At 36.6% G+C, this 23,800-nt stretch overlaps 1 protein-coding gene across 2 annotated transcripts in view; it reads right to left on the bottom strand.

Annotated features, from left to right (window-relative positions):
• The window catches only part of scarb2b (scavenger receptor class B, member 2b), a 59,598-nt gene extending 39,210 nt beyond the window's left edge, over nucleotides 1-20,388 (bottom strand). For both annotated transcript variants that reach the window (XR_008149107.1, XM_052536774.1), the window contains exons 1-11: nucleotides 20,094-20,388; nucleotides 15,473-15,633; nucleotides 14,687-14,834; nucleotides 14,395-14,589; nucleotides 13,208-13,299; nucleotides 13,007-13,126; nucleotides 9,492-9,670; nucleotides 6,238-6,356; nucleotides 6,026-6,099; nucleotides 5,857-5,908; nucleotides 5,612-5,764 (exon numbers count right to left, since the gene is read on the bottom strand). Coding sequence is in view for 1 of the 2 variants with exons in the window: in XM_052536774.1 (XP_052392734.1) it covers nucleotides 5,612-5,764; nucleotides 5,857-5,908; nucleotides 6,026-6,099; nucleotides 6,238-6,356; nucleotides 9,492-9,670; nucleotides 13,007-13,126; nucleotides 13,208-13,299; nucleotides 14,395-14,589; nucleotides 14,687-14,834; nucleotides 15,473-15,633; nucleotides 20,094-20,216 (1,416 nt within the window). In the remaining variant the exon portion in view is untranslated. The remainder of the gene's footprint in view (nucleotides 1-5,611; nucleotides 5,765-5,856; nucleotides 5,909-6,025; nucleotides 6,100-6,237; nucleotides 6,357-9,491; nucleotides 9,671-13,006; nucleotides 13,127-13,207; nucleotides 13,300-14,394; nucleotides 14,590-14,686; nucleotides 14,835-15,472; nucleotides 15,634-20,093) is intronic.
• Nucleotides 20,389-23,800: the final 3,412 nt, after the last annotated feature.

Genomic DNA, 23,800 nt, shown 5'->3' with positions numbered 1-23,800 from the left:
TCAGTCCTTGAACTAATTTGCAAGCTTCACGTGATCAACCAGACTTGATTCAATTCAAGCTGAAGTGAGTTAAGCCTGTTTCACGTACTTCCATTAGAGTATTTCCATTTATATTTTGAATAAAACCCATGAAGGGCTTAATTTTTTTATTGTTATTATTGTTTTGTTTTATTCTTGTCACAGTTGACTGTTAAACTGCACTTTGTGATGCACTCGTATCAGAAATAAATAAACGAAAAATCTAAATATTAAAAAGTATACTGAAAGGAAACCAATATGCAATATACGGAACGTGAATATGTATATTACATTTACATATGAAGTAAAAACATCAGAAATGGGAAACATTTCATATATTAACATACAGTATTGTTCAAAATAATAGCAGTACAATGTGAATAACCAGAATAATCAAGGTTTTTAGTATATTTTTTATTGCTACGTGGCAAACAAGTTACCAGTAGGTTCAGTAGATTCTCAGAAAACAAACAAGACCCAGCATTCATGATATGCACGCTCTTAAGGCTGTGCAATTGGGCAATTAGTTGAATTAGTTGAAAGGGGTGTGTTCAAAAAAATAGCAGTGTCTACCTTTGACTGTACAAACTCAAAACTATTTTGTACAAACATTTTTTTTTTCTGGGATTTAGCAATCCTGTGAATCACTAAACTAATATTTAGTTGTATGACCACAGTTTTTTAAAACTGCTTGACATCTGTGTGGCATGGAGTCAACCAACTTGTGGCACCTCTCAGCTGTTATTCCACTCCATGATTCTTTAACAACATTCCACAATTCATTCACATTTCTTGGTTTTGCTTCAGAAACAGCATTCTTGATATCACCCCACAAGTTCTCAATTGGATTAAGGTCTGGAGATTGGGCTGGCCACTCCATAACATTAATTTTGTTGGTTTGGAACCAAGACTTTGCCCGTTTACTAGTGTGTTTTGGGTCATTGTCTTGTTGAAACAACCATTTCAAGGGCATGTCCTCTTCAGCATAGGGCAACATGACCTCTTCAAGTATTTTAACATATGCAAACTGATCCATGATCCCTGGTATGCGATAAATAGGCCCAACACCATAGTAGGAGAAACATGCCCATATCATGATGCTTGCACCTCCATGCTTCACTGTCTTCACTGTGTACTGTGGCTTGAATTCAGAGTTTGGGGGTCATCTCACAAACTGCCTGTGGCCCTTGGACCCAAAAAGAACAATTTTACTCTCATCAGTCCACAAAATGTTCCTCCATTTGTCTTTAGGCCAGTTGATGTGTTCTTTGGCAAATTGTAACCTCTTCTGCACATGCCTTTTTTTTAACAGAGGGACTTTGCGGGGGATTCTTGAAAATAGATTAGCTTCACACAGACGTCTTCTAACTGTCACAGTACTTACAGGTAACTCCAGACTGTCTTTGATCATCCTGGAGGTGATCATTGGCTGAGCCTTTGCCATTCTGGTTATTCTTCTATCCATTTTGATGGTTGTCTTCCGTTTTCTTCCACGTCTCTCTGGTTTTGCTCTCCATTTTAAGGCATTGGAGATCATTTTAGCTGAACAGCCTATCATTTTTTGCACCTCTAGGTTTTCCCCTCTCTAATCAACTTTTTAATCAAAGTACGCTGTTCTTCTGAACAATGTCTTGAACGACCCATTTTCCTCAGCTTTCAAATGCATGTTCAACAAGTGTTGGCTTCATCCTTAAATAGGGGCCACCTGATTCACACCTGTTTCTTCACAAAATTGATGACCTCAGTGATTGAATGCCACACTGCTATTTTTTTGAACACACCCCTTTCAACTAATTCAACGAATTGCCCAATTGCACAGCCTTAAGAGCGTGCATATCATGAATGCTGGGTCTCATTTGTTTTCTGACAATCTACTGAACCTACTGGTAACTTGTTTGCCACGTAGCAATAAAAAAAATACGAAAATCCTTGATTATTCTGGTTAGTCACATTGTACTGCTATTATTTTGAACAATACTGTATACATCTAGCCCGTGTTATTTAAAAAAGTTGCATATAAAGATAAAATATATATGTATTGCTGACATATATGGTTGCTTTATATATATATATATATAAAATAACCAAAATATAAATATTATTAACAAATGTACAAATAATTTGATTTATCTTACATATCTTAAACTTTTCAGAGAATGCACTTATGTGAAGATTATGCATATCTGGCAATATCAGTCTAGTTATAGATATATAAATGTCATGTATTACATTTCTGGGAATAACCAAATGCTAGTTGATCTAATAATCCAGACAATTTAAATTACTCAAAGATTGCATATAGTGCATTTTAAGATTTTCTGTTGAGTTTATTTAATTTTCATTCATGCATTTGGTTAATGCTTTTATCCAAAGTGACTTGCATTGCATTTAGGGTGTGATTTGATCAGTTCATGCATTTCCTGTGAACTGAACCCATGTGTGAAACAGGCCTGTAAACTTACAGGAGAGCAGTGGAAAGCCTCAGCTTAACTTCAGTCTAAACAAAACCAGATCAGCACAACACGATGTTCATCCGGTTATAGTGACATACAAGCCAGCATGTTAAATTAACAAAAGCACAGAGTTACTGATCATGAGAGCAGCATGAGGTATGACAGGAAGCCGTCTGGAGACTGATTCATTTATATAAACCACAGACAGATGAACAGCAGGCTCAGGATGAAACCTCCACTCCTCTAGATACAGGATACTCGTCATTTAAAGAAGTCATGCCACTATTAAAAAGATATGATGTGTCTAACGGAAAGCAGAGAGGAAGCTACCGAAGGGAACAGCGGTTTTTAAAAAGACCAAACTATATAACTCATGTATGGCATCTGAATGCTATTTATCCGAGACTAAAATAAACTATACTAACAGAATTTACCTCGTAAAAAAATAAACTAAAAAAAAAATAAACTTTTTAAATTACTTCAGTCACTGAAAATGAAAAAAAAAAATCTTTTTTTTTTTTTTTGTAATTACAGTTTTATTTATTATATGTTATTAGCTTGTAAAGTCATAGCTGTTTAATGCTATTTTGAGCTGTTGATCTTTGATCTGCTATTGGCAATTATTATTATTTACTTTTATTAATTACAATTTATGCACAGTTTAACCCAAAAACGTCATAAAAATGATTATTTGCAATAATAGTTTATAGAATTCACAACAATTAAAAAGCAAAAACATAAAAATGTCCCCAGTTTCCATTTCAGAAAACTTTTAAAAAACAATTAATAAAACTAGAAAACATCAGAAACTGCTGAATTGGAAAAAGTGTAGCATTAAAAAGAGAGAGAGAGAGAAATGAACAAAATGACCAGAATCTGAACGTTCCTGGTTCAGGCAACATTTTGAATAACATGCATTCAAACAGTTTGAATGGCATGCAGTGAAATGCTTTTTAAATGCTACTTTGTGAATATTTAGAGAACATGCTGAACTAAAGCTTTCATAACGTTCAGGAACACTTTTTTTTTTTCACTTTTAGCACTGACTGATTTTTTTTCCTTCAGATTTCTCTGCTCTTCAGAAGCAAGTGTGTGAATGAGAATATTGATCCATAAAGACTAAAGTAGAAGAATAGCATTCAGTTTCCATAACAAACCCACTCAGAGCACATTTTGAAATATTTGTGGAATGATTAGATGGCAGCTTTAGTGCGTGTGAACTGTGCTGACAGTGAATGTCACATTTTTGGGTTTCAGTTCAAACTTTGGTGGGAAAGAATAAACTGGAGAATAATGGAGATTTTTCTGAAAGCCTAAACATTCTCTCACACACACATACACACATAAAAACACACACTTCATGACCTTCAAGATAGGCGTTATGTTACAGCTGGAAGTTTGAAGCCATTTGAAAAGCTTTTAGTTTGAATGTTTGAAGTCTTTCAGACAGAGAGATCACTATGTGTTTTCTCAGGTCTGTTTGAGGACAAAGGCATTGCTAAACATTGGATATGGGGTCCTGGGGTTTAGCCAAGCTGTTGCTAGGGTTTCCTGTGTAGTTACTAGGTGGTCGTTAGGAAGTTCTGGGGAAATGAGATTACCAAAGTTGTTAGAGTGTTACTAGGCAGTTGCTAGGGTGCTCTGGGTGGTTGCTAGGGAGCTGCTACGGTGTCCCGGGGAAATGAGAAAACCAAAGTTGCTAGGGTGTTACTAGGCGGTTGCTAGGTTGTTCTGGTTGGTTGCTAGGGTTTCCTGAGGAAATCAGAAAACCAAAGTCGCTAGGGTGTCTTGGGTGGTTGCTAAGCAGTTGCTTGGGTATCCTTGGGAAATTAGAAAACCAAAGTTGCTAGAATGTTACTAGGTGGTTACAAGGTTGTTCTGGGCGGTTGCTAGGAAATTGCTAGGGGGTTCACTAAGATCCAATATTAGTGCTGTTGGCTCTTACTGCTGCGTTTGACACTATTGACCACAACATTCTTTTTGCATATACTAGAACACTTTTTGTAGGCATTAATGGAAGTGCATTAGAATGGTTTAAATCGTACTTATATGTCCGCCATCAATTGGTGGCAGTGAATGAAGAGGTATCATATCGATCACAAGTGCTGGATGGAGTGCCTCAAGGCTCAGTACTAGGGCCGCTACTCTTCACACTTTACATGTTACCCTCGGGAGTTATCGTCAGGAAACACGGTGTTAGCTTTCACTGTTATACTGAAGATACTCAGCTCTATATTTCTTTGTGGCCTGGTGAAACACACCAATTTGAAAAGCTAATGGAATGCATAGTCGATATAAAAAACTGGATGACGAATATCCTTGCCGTTTGTAAATGAATGCACAGACACTATTTAAACTGAACAGAGATTACATCACTGAATTCAATAATGAACTGGCTTTAACTGTCCATTTGCATTATTGACACTGTTTTCCTAATTAATGCTGTTCGGTTGCTTTGACGCAATCTTTTTTGTTTAAAGTGCTATATAAATAAAGGTGACTTGACTTGACTTCTGGGGAAGTGAAAAAAACTAAATTGCTAAGGTGTTACTAGGTATTTGCAAGGTTGGTTTGGGTTGTTGCTAGGCAGTTGCTAGGGTGTTTTTGGGAAATTTGAACACAAAAAAAGCTAGAGGGTTAATAGGCTGTTGCTAAGGTGTTACTAGGCGGTTGCTGGGGTGTTCTGGGTGGTTGCTAGGCAATTGCTAGTGTGTTCTGAGGAAATGAGAAAACCAAAGTTGCTAGGGTGTTACTAGGCGGTTGCTAGGGTTTTCTGGGTGGTTGCTAGGCAATTGCTAGTGTGTCCTTGGGAAATGAGAAAACCAAAGTTGCTAGGGTGTTACTAGGCGGTTGCTAGGGTGTTGTGGGTGGTTGCTAGGCAATTGCTAGTGCGTCCTGGGGAAATGAGAAAACCAAAGTTGCTAGGGTGTTACTAGGCGGTTCTGGGTGGTTGCTAGGCAATTTCTAGTGTGTTCAGGGGAAATGAGAAAACCAAAGTTGCTAGGGTGTTATTAGGCGGTTGCTAGGGTGTTCTGGGTGGTTGCTAGGCAATTGCTAGTGTGTTCTGGGGAAATGAGAAATCCAAAGTTGCTAGGGTGTTACTAGGCAGTTTCTAGGGTGTCCTGGGTGGTTGCTATTACCTTGTTCTCATAGAAGCGAATGGCGAGGATGATGGAGACAAGCACCAGAATGACTCCCAGAGATACGAGGATGAGCGGGAAATGAGACACTAGAGTCACGATCAGCAGCAGCTTCTGAATCCTCGCCGCTGAAGCGTCGTCAATCACCACAGACTGAAAAACATCAGAAAACCTTCAGTTCCACAAAAGAAAACATCGGTTACTAAATCATCCCGTTCAGGGGAAACTTCCGACACTCTTCTGACCTCATTCAGAAACAAGATGGGAAAGATGGTGTTATTGAGATTCCTGGTCAACCTGAGGAAACAAAGGACAAAGACCTTCAGCTTTAAAACTATAGAACATACACTCACACTCATGGCTGCTTACCAACACGGCCTAATTAAATATATCTAACAGGAAAGCATCACTCACGGAAAGCCACTAACTCTATCGAGTTGAATGTTGAACTGGGCTCGTTTCATGGCACGAACAGGCACTCCCATAGTCTGAGGAAAAAAAGTCAGAAATCTGAGCCAGACTGCAGCAATCAAACCAATTATGTCACAAAAATACTTCAGACAGGAAAAAATACATTAAAGAACGCAACACTTCAAAGTGTCTTATCATATCACAACATATCTTACAGGGTTCAGATCCAGAAAGGTCTGATGATGCTCATGCACCGGAGAAATGCCATCGATAGCTTGGGCATACTTCTCATCGCCCAGATGAAAGTGAGGGAAAGACACGACGACAGGAGCACCTGAGACACAAAACAACAACAATTACATTTAGCCTTTTACCTGATGCTTTTATCCAAAGGACAATAGAAGCAATCAAAACTAAGAAAAGGGCAATAATTATGTAAGTGTTGTGACAAGTCTCAGTTAGCTCAATGCGGTACACATAGCAAGGCTTTTTTTCTATTAAATACAAAACAAGCTTGTGTTAGAGGCCTTTTTTGCTTTTGTTAATTGTAAAATAAATAAAAAACAAACAAAAAGAATACAAAAAAATAAATGAATAAATAAAGCTAGTGTTTTTTTTTTTAAGAAAACAAGCAGTTAGTAAATGAATAGAGTCCAAGGCTAAAAGGGGCAAGTTTTTAAAGAATATAATTAGAATCGATAGAGCTAGAGTTATAGGGTCAAATAAAGATAGAAGAGATGTGTTTTTAGTTTTTACAATGCTGCATTTCTGAAGCTTTGCTCCAAAGTGCAATCAAGGCTTTCATTTGACTAGTTCATGCATAATTATTTAGTTTTTTTTTATTACCCTGATATTGTATACTGCATAAAGAAAACTGAATGTTTTTGTAGTACTATTAAGATTGTAAAAATTATTTTCATGACTTTCAATTTTCAGTAAAATACTGTACATCATGGTAAAAAATGACTTTAACATGATTATTATTATTATTTTAAACAAGTATTAATTAAATAATGTATGAAATGATGATCACATTAAATTCATAATTAAATTAAAACATTTTAATATATATTTGTAGAAAGCAGCTATTTAAATAATACTTCACAATATTACTGTTTTTACTGTTTTTTGTTTTTAATGCATATTGATGAGCAGAAGAGACTTCTTAAAAAAAACTAATCAACAAATTAAAAAAAATAGTAAACTCTGTTTGCAAGCATTCATCATCCTGCCGCACATACTGTTTTACACACTTCTTTCATTAACAAGTCAGTGACCTTGTCAGATAAAGGAATGTACTACAAACTCATAGAACAACAGTCATTATGAATGTTTTCAGTTGTATAACAACAGAAATGACGTCTCCTACACACATTGTCGTAACAATGCCTTCTCCGAAACGACCCCCCTGAGAGATGAGGAGGTTCATCCTGTCGTGACATTAAAGAGGCTCTAGCTATCATGAGAAGATGAAGGAAACTCTGACCTTGAGCATGAAAACATTCAGGAGTAGCCGCGAATAACACTGACTCCTGTGTTACTGGGACAGAGGTGAGAGTTTTCCAGGCCTCGTGTTTGGCAGCACACAGTCTTGAGTGTGTGTCTGTGTGTATGTGTGTGTGTGTGTGTGTGTGTTATTCCATACACCTGTAATATGCAAGCGCTCAAATGCTTTGGCAATGTTTTAATCGTGTGTTGAAGCTCACATGAGCACAGCATGACAGAAAACCATAAAACACAAACACAGAGCTGAGAGGAAGGTCAGCAGATATTTTGTGTGTGTTTCACTTTATGGATCAAAATAATACCCAGAATTCACTTAAATCTGAAAAAAGTCTAGTCAGGCAGAAAGTGGCAAAAAAAAACAACATTAATTTGCAACAGCTTAAAAACAGTTAAAATTTCATAGAAACTGCATAGCAACAGACTAGAACACTCATAACACCCTAGCAACAGGTTTAAAACACTGAAAAACCCTTGCAACTGCCCAAAACTCTGAGAAAACCCTAGTTACTGCATAGCAACAGCCTAAACATTCGATAACCATAGAGAGCATGACCACAACCTAATAACACCCTAGCAACTGCATAGAAACAGACTAAAACATGTGGAACACGGTAGAATTTGCATAGCAACAGCTTAAAAATGTTCAAACTACATAGCAACTGCCCAAAACTCTCAGAACACCCTAAAAACTCCATAGAAACAGCCTAACAACATTCAAACACCAGAGAAATTCCATAACAACAGTCTTAAACACTCGGAACACACTAGCAACTGCATAGCAACAGTCTTAAACACTCAGAACACACTACCAACTGCATAGCAACACCCTAAAAGACTTTGAACACACTAGCAACTGCATAGCAACAGTCTAAAACACTCTGAACACACTAGCAACTGCATAGCAACAGTCTTAAACACTCGGAAAACACTAGCAACTGCATAGCAACACCCTAAAACATTCAGAATACACTACCAACTGCATAGCAACATCCTAAAAGACTCTGAACACACTAGCAACTGCATAGCAACAGTCTTAAACACTAAAAACACACTAGCAACTGCATAGCAACAGTCTTAAACACTCAGAACACACTAGCAACTGCATAGCAACAGTTTTAAACACTCAGAACACACTAGCAACTGCATAGCAACAATTTTAAACACTCAGAACACACTAGCAACTGCATAGCAACAGTCTTAAACACTCAGAACACACTAGTAACTGCATAGCAACACCCTAAACAGTCAGTACACACTAGCAACTCTATAGCAACAGCCTAAAACTCTCAGAATGCCCTAGCAACTGCATAGCAACAGTCTTAAACACTAAAAACACACTAGCAACTGCATAGCAACAGTCTTAAACACTCAGAACACACTAGCAACTGCATAGCAACAGTTTTAAACACTCAGAACACACTAGCAACTACATAGCAACAGTCTTAAACACTCAGAACACACTAGCAACTGCATAGCAACAGTTTTAAACACTCAGAACACACTAGCAACTGCATAGCAACAGTTTTAAACACTCTGAACACACTAGCAACTGCATAGCAACAGTCTTAAACACTCAGAACACACTAGCAACTGCATAGCAACAGTTTTAAACACTCAGAACACACTAGCAACTGCATAGCAACAGTCTTAAACACTCAGAACACACTAGCAACTGCATAGCAACACCCTAAACAGTCAGTACACACTAGCAACTCTATAGCAACAGCCTAAAACTCTCAGAATGCCCTAGCAACTGCATCGAAACTTCCTAAAAAATACAACAAGCAATAATTAAAGTATACAATTAAATGAATAATTAAATGAAATTAGAATTCAATTAATTTAAGCATTATATTAACTGAGATTGCTTTAATCTTTCATTTTTATTAGATAATATATATGCAAGTTGTGTGTGTTCTTGCATGTATTATGCATGTATGTATGTATGTATGCAGCACCTCACCATTCCGACACACAGACACATCCAGCACACCATCATCCAGGCATTTATTTGGTGTCACACAGAATCCCTCATTTTCCGGGTTGTTCTTCCCGCTGGCCAGCGTGTCCCGGGGCGGCGTGAAGCGGTATGCTGGGATGCCCTTCAGCTCCACCTCCTTCTCAAAGCGCATGTGGATGGACCTGCAGAAGATCCATCAAATATCATCTTTTGCGCAGGTAACTACATGTTTAACACATATGTTGCACAACAGATTCTGATTAACCTGGCAAATGTGACCCTGAACGTGACTTTTGACCCCAGGATGCTCAAACAAGCTTGTGTTCACTATAAAGTGTTCAGGAGGCGTTCAGAAACCTGCTTTTCAGTTACAAGAAAAGTGTTCAGTAATTTTAGGGGAAATTAGTTTCCCAGACTGACCCCAGCCTGATTAAACCATGTACAAAGGTTACATGAGCCATTCTTGCAGCCGCCTTTCCCTTAAAAATCTGGGTGAGGAGTCAGAGGAAAAGGACAAGGACAGCTGTCCCCACCAGCACAATAACCCAAGGGTCCGCTGCTCATGTTCAACTAGGTTGAAAGTGATTTGAAAACATTCCAGGGTTGGAGTCTGCTCTCGTGAAACCATGTGTGGCTCCAGCTCATTCCAGAACACATGGGATTCTTTCCTCACCGAACAAAGACGGGCGGTTTAGGGCAGAGTTCCCATTGAAAATAAACCCTAGAGTTAGACGGACAGGTCAACTGGACTTCAGGTGAAAGGTCAAAGCACAACAAGAACACATATTATATAGAATATAAAAATAACAGTGTGCATCACTCGCCTTACATCATCAGCTGACATATCCAAAGCGCAGTTCCCAAAAAACATTTGAAATGTTAAATAATTTAATAAATAATTGATAATGTAAATTAAAAAAATATGACTAAAATATTACCAAAATTAAACATACAAAAAATAAACACTGAACCATATTATACTTAATGAATTAAAAATAAAATTCAAATGTTATACAAATTAACTAACTGATAATAGATTATACCTTTAAATATAGATTTAAAATCTCTTTAACATACAAGTTAGAGGGGAAATCCAAAACTCAGCTTCACTTTATATATATTTTTATTTTTTAGTTAAAGGAACAGGTACCAAAACGTTGACATACTGATGGGAAAATAAAAACTGAACCTCATTACTTCAAATAAAAAATAAAATAATTAAATAATAAATTTTTGATAATACATTGAGTATTCATGAAAGTATTTATTCACAAAAAAGTCAAAGTAATAAAAAAAACTGCTTTGATTAACACGTGTAAAGTATCCAGTTGTGAGCTCTACAGTAATTTATTGTCTTGCTTAAAACTGCATGGATATTGTAAAATCCCATCACCCCATTCTATTTCTGTAGTGATATTACGAAGAATTAGATGAAAGTTCTGTTTCCACACTGAGTCTGAGTCTGCCGCAAACGCTAATGTCAGGCAGGGATTCGTGAAGTTCAGACCTTTGTTCCAATTTCATGCCGATTTCAGCAGAACTTCTGCATTTCCACATACAGTGCTTTTAAAAGGGAACTTGAGACTCAGTTATGCAGAGCTACAGGCGTCCACCAACTGTTCAAAATCATCATCAGTTCAGCTCCTGATGATCTAAAAACAGCCAAACTGACCTTAAAAAGACATTTGACCTAAAACATTGTCATTATTGTATGAAAATAATAGTCTATGACAATAATGATACTTCTGGTAGAAATATTCCATAAATAAGCAACTGTTGTTTTTTGATAGTGTGTGCACATGTAACAATGCACATGTATATACAGTAGAAGGACTTAAACATTAAAATCTGGAAGTGTTAAAAAAAATAAACAAAAATATTTTAAATAAATAAAGTAAGTTTAAGTTAAAGCACTAAAATGACTAAATGGAAATAAATGTAAAAAATGGATCTAAAATGAAAACGAAATGAAGTTATCTTAAATGGTAATATTTAAAAAGAACAAAAACTAAATGAAATGAGTAAGGCACATAAAACTAATATTACAAAAATTAAACTGAAAATATTAAAAACTGAATGTTAGTTTAATATATATATATATATATATATATATATATATATATATATATATATATATATATATATATATATATATATATATAATTTATATGGAATGTATATGTATAATATATGTATATATAATCAAATATAAATTCTAAAAATATGTACTCAGGATGAATTTCAAGATGTTCCCGTGGAACGACTTAAACAGATGTCTTTTTTATTCTTCATTATATTGTGGCATGTTCTAAATGTCCGGATGGTGTGTGATTTATAGCTCTCTTCTTATCAGGACAAAACAGAAAACACATGTGCTGCCAAACACACAATGAGATCAGCCTTCAGAAATAACCTCAGGTACGGCAGAGCCACGCACACATGAGAACAACATCCCAGGAGTTCACAAAAGATTCAAAAGTCATCCTGTACAAAGGCTCAGCTTTTTAATGAAACTGAATTTGACAGAAATGTGCTCTTTCACAAATCAGTGTTAGCACAAGAACTCATGTTGCCACAGCTGTACTCTGACAGGGTTGACAAGTGCCAAGTATTTTTTTAAGATCACTCATGCCACATTAAAGAGCACCACAACTTTATTTTTTATTCATTATGAATCTGGCAGAATTTTAAGGTTGATACTCACACATTAAGTTCACACATTAACAGAACAGCATTGACTAAAGATCCTTATAACAAGAAGCCAAATCAGTATCGATTCTAAACGACAACTGTTAACGATATTATTAATATCCACTCAGCTGACAGCTACCTGTTGTAATCTGTTCAAGTTTTACACGAAATAGACAATGTTTTTCTGTAATACATCATTTTCAGTCTCTCTCGTGCTGCACAACTGGAGCCGCTTTTAGCTGCTGTTCGGCAGAGATAAGGACTGTCTGAAAGTCTTTTTTCTATTAAAACTTTGATGGGCTTCGTCTATGTTTATTACGCCAACATTACTAAAGATGTGATCGCAAAACAAGCAGAAGAAAAACCATTGCATGCAAATTTCTAAGTCATAACATGTCTTAATCTCTAAAAATACCATTAAATGGTTTGCCAACTATATTTAAAAGTCTATACTTCATCTATTTTGTCACTTTCCAAAGGTGTCCCTCAAGGGTCTGTTCTAGGACCGATTTTTTTTCCCTTTATTTTCCTAATTTATGTGATAACATTCCAAATGCGAAGTGATATAAATATATAGCTGTGTGATATAAATATATAGTGATATAAACATATGTTATTTGTTGCTGCTTTCTTGGCCAGGTCACTCTTGCAAAAGAGCTTTTAAACTCAATGAGTTTTTAACCTGGTTAAATAAAGAAATTAACCTCATGCAATCTCAGCAAAAATACTATGGAAGCACTGATAGCTGTCTAATAACCTGACACTGTGTAGATATTGTTGGCTCCTTAATGTCTGCTGAGTGCATGAATGCAAACGAGGGCCGCTACCTGCAGAGGTCAGGGGTGAAGACGTTGAGCCGCTCTTCTTTGGTCAGGAACGGGTGGAAGGAGCTGCCATCAGTGCCGTTGATCATGTTACTCTGGTTGGTTTTCCAGAAGGACACCATCCTGAGACACAAAGCACATGAAGTCAATCTTCTCCAGCTCTGCTTCATTAAACAGGACATTCAGGAGAATCTGGGACTTTACTTTTCTCCCTTCCAGGTGTAAATGCGGCCGAAGTCCAGGTAGTTCTGCTCTCCAGTGTGATACACAAACTCACCATCATCGCTGCCATTTTTCTGACAACACAAGAACAGCTGATAAACACACACATACATTCATGTACAGAATAATAGATCTGAGTATGTTAGTATATGTGGCTCCGTGTCACCTCAGTTTAAGATTCCTGTTTTAGTTTTCATGGTTTAGCACCTTCTTAACTTTCCGAACTAATTCTCCACTATGTCCTTGCCCTCAAAACTCACTTATTTACAGTGGTGCTCAACTGATTGCTTACCTTAATTTCTGTTCTTTGCTTGTTTTGTAACTTATCTTGTATATTGCATATATGTTTGGCTGTTCATATGTTGTATTCTATCTGTTATTAGCGTCTTTAGGTTTTTGAAATAAAACATATTATTATTATTGTTGTTTGGCAGCATTTTGCATTATTCTCTAACAATTATTAATGTTTTTTATTTATTTATTAGCATTAAAGACTTCAGTGATACAAAATAAAAATAAAAAATTGTTCCTGCAGTTAAGATCATTTTTGCAACAGCATGTGGAAATGTAAATATATATATATATATATATATATATATATATATATATATATATATATATATATATATATATATATATATATATATATGTATATATATATATATATATATATATATATATATATATATATTACAGATTTTTAGGAATATCTCTAGTTCAAGCAAACTCCTTTAAACTAAAAGTAGTTCAGAAGTTCTTTCTAAGTTTTCAAATAAAAAATGTAATTAATTCTAAAATACTAATATATATATATATATATATATATATATATATATATATATATGTATATATAGTATTTTAGAATCAATTACGTTTTTTTCCTTCTTTTAATTAAGCCCAAGACAATTCAATAAAATGTAAATGTTATGTGGTTAAATGATAAATGTACTCCAAAAATATATTGTGGTCATTCAGTTTTTTATTATCTGTTGACAAAAATGTTAAATATATTTTAATGTTGTAAACATTATAATTTATTTTATAAAATAAATCAAATATATATTTATAAAAATAAGAAATTATTAAAATGCTATAAGTCTACCCGTGTGTGTGTGTGTGACATGTTACTGCAGAAGGATCCACAGATACGTGTCTGATCTGAGACTCACATGCAGCATGAGACCGAAGTATTCATCCGTATCTGGTCTAATGGTTTTCAGTCGGGTGAGTAAGGGGTCTTTGAAGCCCCAGAGCAGCTCCTGCACCGTGTGTGTCATGGACATTTTGGTGCCGATGGAGCCCATGAACATGGAGAATCCCGAGGAGACCCAGAATCCTGCACCTTTGATCCGATTCATCACGGCCTGTTTGAGGAAACCAGACTCAGATCAACTGGAAAATAAACACACACACACACACACACACACACACACACACACACACACACACACACACACTCACCACCGCTGGGATGTTCACCGTCGTCACCAGATCCACGTTCGGGTCTCCAACTGATTTCTCAGGCTCAAAGACGAAAATCTTAGCTGTGTAAGCAGCAACCTTCGTCCCGTTGTGAACAAATGACACGTTGTGTTTGGGCCTGAACTCTCTGGAACGAGTTAGAGTTACAGAAGAAGAACAAAACACAGTTCAGTTGAGCAGAAATAACACAACTAGATTGACTTTTATTGGCATTACGAGCCTGACTCCAGGAGACAACTAAATGAGCAAGAAACCAATAAAAGAACTTTTAAATAAAAAATATGGCAGTGCAAAGAGGAAATGAGGCACAAATGGTTGTATATTGCAAATGATAATTGTACAGTAGAAAAAAATATAAGCATAATGTGGAGCATAATACTTGATATATGCATGAAAGTTATTTTGTGTTTCACTCTCTTTGGTTAAACATCTGATGTTTCAAGAGCGTATTGATTCCTGTTGAAGTGTCTTCTTGGAGTGAGAGAGTGTTACGACACAGACTTTGATATTTGTTTAGGGTGTGACATAAATGATCCCTCAGAAGTGAGGAGAGCATGAAAACGGCTTCAGCTGTAACTGTATTTAATAATGCACACATAATTCTTCAGTAAAGATGATCAACATCTGCAAGGTAGCAGATCTAACTGAAGTAAACTTGGGTGTCAGTTTCCAGCAAATGTTACATTTAAAAATGTTTTTATATTTTAAGATAAATTATTAAAATGAATATGAAAACCGAGCCGTCTGTGTGTTCAGGTGATGTACCTGTAGGTGTACGGCCCCATTGTAGTAACATGAGGTTTGGCTTTTCCTTCCAGAAACTCGTCAGGGTTGGTGAGGTTGAACATGAAGAACTCCATGTAGACCGGAGGCGGGGGATTCTTCCACGTGCCGAAAATTTTACTGCCTTCCGTCAGCGTGATCTCCTGAACACACAACACAACAGGGATATTATACATTACAGCACAAACATTTTTTGGGCTGTAGTTCATGTCTGTAAACTCTGAGGTCATTCGCTTTCAAATCGATTTTTCTGAGTTGCAAATAAAACAAGAAGTTATAATTATTAGTGTAAAGGAAAACAAAATTAAAATCAGTGTTGACAAAATCAGAACGTCTGCTTTATTAATCACACTGTATTTATATGAAGTATTTAGGTCATTCCGTGTCACGTGAGGTCACGACCTCATGACCTCCAGCGCTACATTGTTGCACGCTCAAATGTAACATTTCCAAATTCCTCAAATGCTGATAAAATGTATTTCTCTGGCTCAATCAGGTCATTAAACCTTCAGCCAGCCACAGAAACTCGCAGGAGTTGGGAAGTTTTATGAGAAATATGAAAGACAATAACTAACTTGAGGTGTGTTTGAGACATCAGTCACGGAGGAGGATAGAGATCACTTTACAAATCATTCTGACCAACAACCAGCCGTTCAGACAGAAAGAGTGCCTAGTGTCTGAAACTGAGACCAAGAGCGATTCTTACTGATATAATGCAGATATACACTAACCTTCTGTTAATAAGGCACAGTTATGAGCTCATAATCTGATTATTATTGGTCTACATCAGTGTTAATGAACAGACGGTCACTGCACTCAACATCTGAAACACATTTAACTTCCTGTCTGCAAAACTTCATTAGGAATCTCAAAAACACAATGAGTTTCTTCCATCTAAAACTCACACACACACACACACACACACACACAAGGCTGGACTGAATGACCCTCATTAACACACACACACCTCACAGATCACATGACCATCAGCTCACACTCATTCCTCGAATCAACAGCCACAACTTTTCTTTTCTTCCCGTCTTTTCTCATGTAAAAATCCCACAGCCACCAGCCAAGACGTCTTGAAAAAACGCTGAAGTAGAACAATGAGGTGTTTATATCTAAGCTTCACTGGCATTTAATACTCCTTTAATGGACAAAATACTGTTTTTATTATAAGTAGTCAAACTCCAGCTACACAAGCCAAAGAATCGTGCAAAAATTCCTAAACACTATATTCAGAAATTTGTAATCATAATAATGATGTTTTTGTCTCTTCTGCTCACCAAGACTGCATTTTTATGATCAACAATACAGTAAAAATTTTGAAATATTATTAGAATTAAAAAAAATCAGTTTTCTGTGTTAATCTCTGTTAAACTGTAATTTATTTCTGTGATGCACAGCTGAATTTTCAGCATCATTCCTCCAGTCTTCAGTGTCACATGATCACATTAAAATATGATGATTTACTGCTCAAGAAACATTTCTGATTATTATCAAGGTTGAACACAGTTGTGCTGCACAATGAACAGAAAGTTCAAAAGAACAGCATTTATCTGAAACATTGTAACATTAAAAATGCACTTTTGATCATTTGAATAAATCATCGATGTATTCGATATAGTTTAAATTGGGTTCAGAATTCACGTAGAAACTGGTTCCTGCATTCATACTTTTCCTGAAATACTGATGATGGATGCATTGTTTATTCTGTCATCAAGAAGATTTCCCCATTTTCCTTCTCTTTTAACAAGTACTGAAACAAATTCAGGAAAAAAAACAAAGCTATAGCAGAACTGGAAAAAAAGCTGAAAAAACAACATGCAGAATGCAAATAATAAAATGGTATTTAATCTAGCTGTATAATCGTCTGTATTTAGCAAAATAAACAGAACAGCCTGCAGATCTTCGGAGGCTGATTTAACTAAGGATACAGTTTAGCAAACAGCTCTAATGTGTGTTTTCTCAGACTCAAACGGCTGATTTCCTCCTCCTCAGGCCTGTGTTTTCATGTGTTTGATTATCTGGAGAACTGAAGGAATGAGCTCAGACACAAACCAGAGTTAAACAGACAGTGTGCCACAGCACTAGATGCCCTGACGCCCAAATCTGACAATAAATTCATAACTTTTCTGACTAAATCTTCAGCTCTAAAACGACAAGCAAATGCTGATCTCAGTGTAAGACAGTGTCATTTGATGTCTTTGCTAATATTTTGAATTTAATTTAATATATATATCTTTTTCTGCTTTCACTTTAATTTATCTTCAAGTGTTTATTCTGTTGTTTATAATTAAAAAAAGTTAGTTTTGGATTTTTATAAATTTGTATTTATTAGTTTTACTTATTTTAGTACTTTTCATTTACTAAAATAGCTAAAACTAATAAATAAAAATTTACCAAAACTATACAGACATTGAAATAAAATCTAAAACTAACATATATATTAATTTTCCTTTATAAGTTTTAGTCATTTTAGCTCTTTTCATTGAAACTAAATGAAAATGAAAAAATTAAGCCTTGGAAACTAGCTGAAATAAATGTTAAAATATATTATGAAATAATAAGTAAATATATATATATATATATATATATATATATATATATATATATATATATATATATATATATATATATATATATATATTATATTTTTTTTTTTCAGCTAGTTTAAAACATTTTTATTAGTTTTTGGAATAAAAAAAATATCGTTTTTATTAAATTAATTAATTAATTTATTTATTTTATATATTTATTTATTAGTTTTAGTTATCTTAAGTAAAAAAACATTTTTAATGTTTTAAAATAAATATCTTCCAAGGCTGCATTTATTTGATTAAAAAAAACAGTAAAATTGTGAAATGTTATTACAATTTTTATTTGAAATAAAAAACTTTTGTAACATCATTAATGTTTTTACTACCACTTTTGATTGATTTAATGCATTCTCAATTAATAATAGTATGATAATGTAAATTGGGTTCAGAATTTTCTGTATTATTGATGACAGATTCACTCTTTACTGTCATCAACATGATTTCCTAATTTCTTATTCTGTAATCAAAACTCTGAACGTGCGACCAATCAGAAACTCCCAGAACATCTGCAGTGTGTGTGTGTGTGTGTGTGTGTGTGTGTGTGTGTGTGATTTACTCTCCCAAACATCCAGATGAAAGCAGACGAGGCTGATCTGAGGAGTTTGATGTCTCACATATAATCAGTTGTTTGCAGACGCATTTAAACGCCATTCCTGGAGCCGTCTGAACCGCTTCAATCAGCCGCGGCCCCCGCTCTGTTACTCCCAACTCTGGACTGTGTTGCTAAATTACTACCCTGGTAAAAGAACTTCATCTTACACTAAAAACAGCTTGTGCTTGTAGTTTGGGAGTGGTAGATTTAGCTGAATTACAATACAAGAACTTAAGACTGTCCAGATACAGTGATCTGTCTGCAGATGAGCAGCCGAAACACGCAATGATCCACACACTCTCACGCAAACACACACACACACACATTCAGAAAATCCACACAATGTGTTTCCTGTTCAGGACGAGCTGCTGCAGCAGATCATATTAACACACAAACAGAGCGTTCGGATTCAGTGTTAAAACACCAAACTCTCAGAACGTGACTGATCGTCTGATTTCACACTCGTGCGATGCAGAGTATTTACTTTCAAAAGCCAGTAAGAGACTTCTGTGTTCCAGCAGGTGATTCACTTCTACAAACTCATCGTTCTCTACATCATCTGACAAGTGATCATGTGCTCTCTGCAGACGTGACATTTACTTGACGCACCATAAAAGAGAAACTGGAGTATATGAAGTGAAGATAGAAACCACAAGCACATGTTACACGTCACTCTGATTACTCCGAGCACATGCTCCACTGAGACTGAACACAAACGTGGCTGTTTCCCGCCACTGCATGGTTCAAAAAAATGTATCACTTACTGAAAATTTAATAAACTAAAAATAAATAAAATACATATTAATCAATACATAATATTTGCAAAACATTTAATAAATCATAAAAATGTAACATTAAAATAAAAATTGAAAAATAAAAAATCAAATATACAACATTTACAAAAAATTTAATCAGTTGTAAAAATGTATAAAATAAATTATTTAAAATAAAAATAGTATAGAACAGTATATAATAAATCATAATGTAAAATTAAAATATAAAATAATCAAAAAAAAAAAATAATTATAACACTAAAAAAAAAAAATACAAAAATGTCAAAGAAACATTTAAATAATCTAAATAATAATTAATATAGAACCGAAAACATTAAAAATAAATATAATCAATAAAGAGCACTTACTAAAAATAAAAATAATGTAAAAATTACCAAAAATAAATAATTTTAAATAAAATGTATTAAAAAAAATTAATAAATCACAAAAATGTACATTTTAAATAAATAATTTCAAAATAATCAATATAAGACACTTGCTAAAAATGTCATCATAAAAATGTTATATTAAATTAACACTTAAAACAAAAAAATAATGATAAAAATACTATAAAAATTATAATATTTAGCTGGCATAATAAATAAACTGTCCCAGTCCTAGGCAAAGACAGCTCTTACCCCCTTCAGCTTGTTGTGGATCAAGGTCTGGAAGAGTCCGGACACAAAGAGTCCGGTTCCCATGATCAGGAGAACAGCGCCGATGACTCCAGACGTGAACATGCAGCAGGATTCCTTCCTCATGGTGCAGGTGTCAGTGAAGCCCAGAGTCCAGCGGGTCAGCAGAGCTCTTCCTCTGAACACACACAGGTTCAGTCAGATCGAGTCACTCTTCTCACAGTACTTGCTCCAGAAGCTCCTCAGAAGAGTAAACTTGATCCAGCGGCCGACTCACTATTTGAATGAATGACAGCAGTGTGGAGGGGCCCGATGTTAACCGGAGTGGGCGGGACTGAGGGCGAGAGGGAAAGAGAGAGAGAGACAGAGAGAGACAGAGTGACTAAGAGTGAGAGTGAGAGAGAGAGTGTGTGTGACTGAGAGAGAGACAGAATGAGCGAGAGAGAAAGAGAAAGGGTTGTGTGTTTGTACTTGAAGGTGACCGACGACTGTTTTAGTGCTACAACCAGATTTAACTGGAGCTTCTGTTGTGTGTAAATTCACAAATATATAAACACATTTCCCCACAGAGAACAAAAGAAAAGAAATGTAAATAGAAAAACAGATTATAAAAATAAGTGTTGTGATCCATAAAAAACACATACACAGTATTTACCAATATATTTATAACTTATTCAATTATTTACATAAATATTATTATTATTATTATTTGATGTGTGTATATGAATAAAATATATACATATATAAATACACACACACACACACACACATATATATATATATATATATATATATATGCAGTATATACGCTCTTTTCTACATTTCTACACTTGTTCAAAATCTAGTTGTGTAATAAAAAGTGGCATTGTAAATTATTGTTGGCTCCTAAAAAAAATTTGTCGCTTTGAAAAAAAAGGTGTCTGCTAAATGCTGTTGTTACAGAGGAGGTTCCTGTACCACCTCCCTTGCACCACCAGAGGAAGCCATCGCTCGAATATTAGTTTTCCCCATGAACTCAATTTCCCACAAGGCCTCTTAGCTGGGACTAATTGCACTACACCTGCACCTCATTTCCACACTCATATAAGCTTCTCTCGCACACGCACTCCCACGCCTCACCTTCCCAGGCGTTAAAGTGGGAAACAGCAGTCTGGAGGACGGATGGTTCCGCTTTCCCCTCATTCGAGGCATTCCTTCAACAGTTCCGTGAGGTATTCGAACATTCTACGGAGAGAGGAGATGCTGGAGAGCAGCTATTAACTCTTACTTAAGGGAGGAGCTCGGCTGCGGAGTATGCTCTCTCATTCCGCACACTCGCAGCTCAAACCACCTGGGTTGGGGACACACTGAAACTGCTGTTTCGAAGAGGATTAAGACCAGAGTTACAGTCCGAATTGGCTTGCCGTGACGAGGGTAGGAATCTGAATGAATTCACTTCTCTCACCATCCGAATTGACAATTTAATCTGCTCACAAAGCTCAACACAAGCTCCAGTCCACGTGCCTCACAAAGCGGGCATGAATCAGGAACCAATGCAACTAGGAACGAGCCACATCACGCCCGAGGAACGCGAAAGTCGTATGCAAAATCACCTTTGTCTTTACTGCGGTCAACCGGGACATATGAGGACTTCTTGCCCTCTACGTCCGTCAACAAGGTCTCAACCGGTGAGTCAACAAACCAAGAACACCCCCCCCCCTCCTCTTGCTTTAATCTACCAGCTCAGTTAATCACTCAGAACAAAGTATTTCTGACTTCAGCACTCGTAGATTCGGGGGCAGCTGGGAATTCAATTTCCGATTCGGTGTCATCAATTCATCCACTCACTCCATCATCCTTGGACTATCCTGGCTGCACACCAATAACCCTCACATCTCCTGGAGAGAGAATCAAATTATCCAGTGGGATCCCTCTTGTCAAGTTCACTGTTTGTCCAAGATTTCAAGAATCCACAGCAAGGCCTCTAACCCTTCTGTTCCGGATGTTGTCAGCCTAAACGTGCCAGTCGAGTACTCTGACTTAACTGAGACCTTCAGCTAGAGAAAATCATCTCAATTACCTGAACACCCTCTGTAGACTGCGCTATTGACCTAATGCCCGGTACCACACCACCACAGCTCAGTCGGGCCAAATTCTACACCAAAATGGATCTCAGCAACGCTAATAATCTCCTCCGCATTCGTGAGGGGGATGAGTGGAAGACCGCCTTCTCGACCACTAGCGGGCACTATGAGTATCTTGTCATGCCCTTCGGCCTAGCCAACAGTCCGTCTGTCTTCCAGTCCTTCATGAATTACGTCTTCCGGGACTTGCATAATAAATGGGTAATAGTATACATTGACGACATCTTAATCTACTCTAACACCATTGAGGAGCATGTCCGTCACGTCCGGTCAGTGTTAAATCGTCTCATCCAGCACCAACTCTATGCCAAAGCTGAGAAATGCGAATTCCATCAGACCAGTATATTATCCTGGGGTACGTGATCAGTCAGCAGGGATCACCATGGAGGACAACAAGGTTAGTGCGATGGCCTTTGCCTCAAACTCTGAAGGAGCTCCAACGTTTCTTAGGATTTGCCAACTTTTCTTTGATTTTGAGGAGAAATGATTCAGGGAACAGTCTCTCTATTCATGCATTTGGGGAAAATGTGCAGCATTTTGTTTCTTTGACCCTCTTTAAATGTTTCAAGAGAAAAATCCTTAATGTTGCAAAGCACACTTATGAAGAAGCTGTTTTCAACACAGAGCTATTCTAAGAAATGTTCAGCGAGACGAAACAGCTGCAAACTTCAGAAACAAACCCAAGGACACGGTCTCTCTCTCTCTCTCTATCTCTATCTCTCTCTCTCTCCGTCTCTCTTTCTCTCTTTCTCTCTCCGACATCTTAATCTACTCTAACACCATTGAGGAGCATGTCCGTCACGTCCGGTCAGTGTTAAATCGTCTCATCCAGCACCAACTCTATGCCAAAGCTGAGAAATGCGAATTCCATCAGACCAGTATATTATCCTGGGGTACGTGATCAGTCAGCAGGGATCACCATGGAGGACAACAAGGTTAGTGCGATGGCCTTTGCCTCAAACTCTGAAGGAGCTCCAACGTTTCTTAGGATTTGCCAACTTTTACCGCCGTTTTATCAGGAACTTCAGTAATATTGCTTCACCTTTAACCACTATGACAAAACTTCATACAACCCATCTGAGTTGGACCACAGAATCATGTCAGGCTTTCAAGATCAGATTCACTTCAGCGCCCATCTTACGACACCCAGATCCCGAATGACAGTTCATCGTCAAGGTCGACGCTTCTAACACAGGGGTGGGGGCAGTTCTGTCACAACGACATTGACAACCGGCCAAGATATACCCATGCGCCTTCTTCTCTCGTAAACTGTCTGTACCGAACACAATTATGATGTGGGCAACCTGTGAGCTTCTGGCTATGAAATTGGCCCTTGAGGAGTGGCGACATTGGTTAGAGGGATCCACACACCCCTTCATTGTACTCACCGACCACAAAAACTTGGAATATCTCCGTTCAGCCAAACGCTTGAATCCAAGTCAGGCCAGGTGGGCACTGTTCTTTACACGATTTAACTTCTCTGTGACCTACTGTCCAGGATACAAAAATATGAAAGCTGACGCTCTATCCCGCCAAACGGAGGAATCAGTTCACACCACCCTTTCTGAGAATATCATCCCGGAGAGT

The sequence above is a fragment of the Carassius gibelio genome, chromosome A21, assembly GCF_023724105.1.
Source record: "Carassius gibelio isolate Cgi1373 ecotype wild population from Czech Republic chromosome A21, carGib1.2-hapl.c, whole genome shotgun sequence".
Classification (NCBI taxonomy): domain Eukaryota; kingdom Metazoa; phylum Chordata; class Actinopteri; order Cypriniformes; family Cyprinidae; genus Carassius; species Carassius gibelio.
Note: the sequence above shows the minus strand (reverse complement) of the source record. Positions and strands in the feature narration are given on the sequence as shown.